This window comes from Barbus barbus (genome assembly GCF_936440315.1).
Source record: "Barbus barbus genome assembly, chromosome: 49".
Lineage (NCBI taxonomy): Eukaryota > Metazoa > Chordata > Actinopteri > Cypriniformes > Cyprinidae > Barbus > Barbus barbus.
The window spans coordinates 9,081,169-9,085,894 of NC_136727.1; the positions used below are offsets into that span (position 1 = coordinate 9,081,169).

The 4,726-nt window shown below is 40.8% G+C and overlaps 1 protein-coding gene across 1 annotated transcript; it reads left to right on the top strand.

Annotated features, from left to right (window-relative positions):
• The first annotated feature begins 480 nt into the window (after positions 1 to 480).
• On the top strand, positions 481 to 3,618 carry LOC306867601 (Krueppel-like factor 2). Its single transcript, XM_079413359.1, has 3 exons — positions 481 to 835; positions 1,202 to 2,111; positions 2,238 to 3,618. Exons 1-3 carry the CDS (start codon positions 764 to 766, stop codon positions 2,411 to 2,413), a joined length of 1,158 nt encoding a protein of 385 aa, XP_079269485.1. The 5' UTR covers positions 481 to 763; the 3' UTR covers positions 2,414 to 3,618.
• The last annotated feature ends 1,108 nt before the right edge of the window (positions 3,619 to 4,726 follow it).

Here is a 4,726-nt window from a genome sequence, read left to right on the forward strand (position 1 = left end):
TATTATTAATACTCTTTCTTTTTATATAAATCATTACCACATGTAAACATGTCAGTGCCAGTTGTCACATGTGTAAGCAGCTGGAAAACAAAAGGTTTACTGTAATGATTTACCACGTATTTGGGAAAAACGGAATTCAGTGGGTTAATTTAAAACTTTAATCTACCAAACACAATATCTGATATCTGCTCTTGAGCCAGCACATTTTACATTAATAAAATGCAATCATGCCCGATGCATGAATCCCCTTTGCTATGCGCGTCTCGTGGGCTCCTAGTGGCGCGCGGATTGGCAATTTTCATCTTTAAACAACGTGTTAATGTGTATTTTTTCTCCCATTCTGCTCCTTTTTTTTTCTCCTCAAAGGCAGGAGAAAGAGAGGAGGGATCTCTCGCATCATGTTGTACTCGTTTAACTCGTTTTTACTGAGGGGGCGTGGAGTGACTCCGGTGATTTAAAGAAGAGCCGTGCGCTCTCACCATCCAAGACGAAAGGCGCACACGCCGGAGAGCAGCAGCTATATACCGGGTCTAAAATTAGGGACGGGTAGTGCGTATTTCCTCCGCTTCGTACAATTGGTCCAGCTTCTACTGCCGTGATATTTATAAGATCTTAAGGTCTTCCACCACTCTTACTTGCTGCATGAGTGTGAAACAGAGTGTGAAAGCAGAAACCGAGTTGTAGTGCACTACAACAAGTTTCTTGCAGGGATTGGAACTGGTCCCCGATCTTGAAAGCTTTTATTTTACTGGAACAACTGGAAATGGCGTTAAGTGGAACAATTTTACCGTCTATTTCCACATTTTCGGCACAGAAGGAAAAATGCTGGGAAAACGTGAGTACTTCGTTTTTGTTTTATTATGATTATGCAGTTCTTTACTTTTTACAAGTATGTTTCAACTCCGTTTTTAAACTATTTAGCAAACTTCAAGTTATGTTTGTCAGTGCGCTAAATGTAAATAATTCGCGTTCGAAATCGTAATCATACAATTGCTTTACGCAGAACACCGTCGAAATATAATTATTGTAATTATTTATCATGTTATATTTAGATTTACACAAGTGTTAGTGATTAAAAGCGTTAGTTAAAAGCGTCTTTGTGGTGGTTAACAGTTTTACTAGGGGAACTAAAAGATTTTTTATGAACTTCGAAAATCTATGAAACAATAAAAGTAAGATTAATCAATCTGTTTCATTGCAGAGGTGGAAGGATGAACTGGACAGGTCCATGCATCTCAGCTTCACAGCTGATATTTCAAACATGGACAACCTCAGCAGATCAACAGATGATGAAGATCTCGATAAATATCTGGATCTGGAGTTTATTCTGGCCAACACTGCAGGTTCTGATCATCTTGGGCTCGGAATGGGAGGCGACTACAGAATGCAAGAATCCAGAAACATGTACAATCCGACGGTGGCCCCCACCACATACCCAGTGCCAGGGATCAACCCGTCACCTCCACCGTATACCACCAGCCTCATGGCAGAGCTTCTGCAGTCTGATGTAGACAGCTACTGCCAACCGTCTCTGCCCAACAACATCCAGGGAAGATTCCTAGTCAGGTCTAACTTCCCCAGTCAGGACATTTCGGAGTGTATCAAAGTGGAGCCCTGCATGGACAGTTATGGACCTGTAAGAGGAATGGTTCCCAAAGTCAAACAGGAGGGCAACGGTGCATGCATGAGGTCATATGAGCAGCCAAGACTGGCCAACTCGCCGCAAGGAGCAGGCAGCATGACTCCACCGCAGAGCCCCGCGGAGCTCATCAACACAGACTGTCAGTCACAGATGTGCCATGCCATGACTTTCACACAAAGTTACCAAGGCAACACGGGGTTTCCCCATGCTGCACCGCCACAGATGCAGCTGCAGTACCCAAACACGCATCACTTCAGCATGTGCGACGACGGACTCGGGATGCCTAGTGCCAACCAAAGAGTACTTCTGACACCACCCTCATCTCCTCTGGAGATGGACGCCAAACCAAAGAGGGGACGACGCACCTGGCCGAGGAAACGGACGGCGACTCACACTTGCACTTTTTCTGGATGCGGCAAAACCTACACAAAAAGTTCTCACTTGAAGGCGCACCACAGAACGCATACAGGTAAATAAACATCTATGCTACTACAGCAACATCTGCTTTTTTGACATTTAAATATGTTGACATTATAACAGATGGCTGAAAATGAATAAACATTAACATACTTCGTTTTTTCTTGTCTTTGTTTAGGCGAGAAGCCTTACCATTGCAGTTGGGAAGGTTGCGGATGGAAGTTTGCCCGTTCTGATGAACTGACCCGTCACTTCCGCAAGCACACCGGACACCGACCCTTCCAGTGCCACCTGTGCGAGCGCGCCTTCTCCCGGTCTGACCATCTCGCCCTCCACATGAAACGCCATATGTAGGAACAGACTCTGAATATTTGGACTAAACGCACTGAACAATGAACATCTCGGATGTTCAAAGCAAGCATTTTGTCTGTACCCCCTATTTAAAATAGGACATAGTCAACATGATAAAGAGGAAACATGAACTGACTTGACTTTTGCATTGTAGCTGGTTCTACACTTCATCTCTTTACAGATTTTGCTTTTAAAGAAACCAAATATATTTTCCAAAAAGAGCTTTACAAATGCCAAAAAGTTCAACTCATGCTAGGCTGGACCTAAACCTCAAGACGGAACTGGAATCAGACAGTAAAATGTTTTTAAGTTAACATGATGTGCTATGGACATCGCAACAGTGCCTTTTAATACATGTATACATCTCACGAGTGCCATAAATACTCTTGGCATTTAAAAAAAAATGTATTCTATTGTTTCAAGAAACTAAATAAGCTTTATAAGACAATGTTTTTCTCTTTCAAAACTGCCTTACAAGTTAACATAAGGGCGTTAACTGAATGTTTGAAGTAATTTGTGCATTTATCAACATAAACATTTTAAAAAATCAGGGTCTTATGGTTTTGTTTTGTTTCTTTTTTCTAACGTATTCGTACAATTTGTATGCTGTTAACGAACTGCAGACTGTCCCATGTTCGGATGACATAAGGGCTATGTGAGTTGCTCTGGACCAAACATTTTATGTACATAATTTATACACTGTAAATATTGTACTTAATGTACATATTAAACTTAATTGAGATATAAACATTTGTGTTTGTTGCTTTGTTCACTATGTCAGAATGCAATCACTCTTTTTGAACCCTTCAGACAAGATCTCAGTGGTATCGCCCAAGGGTAGATGTTATGGGCCTAGAGGGAGATTGCAATCTTTCCCAGCTGCAATATTACCATGCCAGAGAGCTGTGGCTAGACCTATAAATACAAACATTACATTTACATAATTGTTGAGACTGAATATAGCCATGTCTGGGCAGAGGGCTACACCACAGTTAAAGACAGAGTGGCTTTGGAAAAACAACGGAAGATGTGGGATATCTGAAGGGGTGAAGGATCTGCTTTGAATTTCTTTTTACAGTTGGGGTGAGAATTCAAACTTTACAGGTGCTGTAAAGTCAAGTAGATAAACAGACATACCAAGAGCTCAAGACTACTTGGCACCAAATGTTAGTTTTGCATGAAACTCTATTAAAAACACAGGACACTTGTAACTCTTGTAAGTTTTTACACATCCATCTCCAAACAAGGTGCATCCAGTTGGTGTTCAGGTCACGAAGCAGCAATCCCATCCAATAATGCATCTAATGGTGTGAGACTAGTTCAGAAAACAAAGCTCATCTTGGTATTATGATATACTCTTAGACCTTTCTCTTGTGTTTTTCTGGGCCCTGTGTAGTGGTATAGAAATATTATACCGTTCACTTGTTTGAAAGGTATTCACCACATGGTCTATTTTGAGGAAATGAGGAACTAAAACTGTGCCAATGGATGGCTTACTTTGTGAAGTAAGAAAAACATTTTCATATCACTTTCAGGTTGGTCTCAGATCACTTTTTGGAGTTGCTGTATAGTTGATAAATCACCAGGCAAATACGTGCCGTTTCAAATTACAACAACTCCCTAATCCTCTGATGAACTTCATGTGTCCACTGCAAAAGTTACATCCCTTGAGATGCCAGAGACTTGACACTATTCACCTAGGAAATGGATTTAACCTACATGAGAAGCTGATAATGACACTAATGATGCATTTAGGATTGTTAATTGTCTGGCTTCAAGCCAGAAGGCTCCTCAGATTTCATGCGGAAAGATAAAATCAGGACTCTTTTACGTTTTTGGTAGCGTGCTATGATATTGTTATTGTCTTGAGGTATTCCTCATTCCAGCAGCAAAACGCTTGCAAATCCAATCCATGAATTACCTTAGATGGAAATTGCCCTGAATTATTTTCAATATAAGTGTCTGAGATGCCAATTGAAGTCTTTCCTATTTTGGGATCAACCATATAGCCGCACCTGACGAAATAATATATTTTTTAATAGTTTTATTCACTTAATGAACTATTTGAGATTATAATGGGACATAACTTGGAAGTTTGTAATATCACCCAGGATCTTTTGGTCCATCCATGTAGCTGCTTCAATCAAAACAAAATCAAGCCCTTCATAGTGGCCAAAATTTTCAAGCGTTTTTCTTTGGAAAGCTTGGGAATGTCATGGGAAGAGTTTGCCACCTGCTGGACATATACGGGAATACTTGCTGCATACTGTGACTTTCCCAACATGTCCAAACCTTTTCATAAGGATACTTCCCATG

What these genes read in the sequence shown, in the direction of transcription:
- LOC306867601 (XM_079413359.1), top strand. Translation starts at nt 764, where the DNA reads ATGGCGTTAAGTGGAACAATTTTACCGTCTATTTCCACATTTTCGGCA. An exon ending in AGGAAAAATGCTGGGAAAAC is followed by an intron (nt 836 to 1,201) that starts GTGAGTACTTCG and finishes GTTTCATTGCAG; the next exon opens with AGGTGGAAGGATGAACTGGA. An exon ending in GCACCACAGAACGCATACAG is followed by an intron (nt 2,112 to 2,237) that starts GTAAATAAACAT and finishes GTCTTTGTTTAG; the next exon opens with GCGAGAAGCCTTACCATTGC.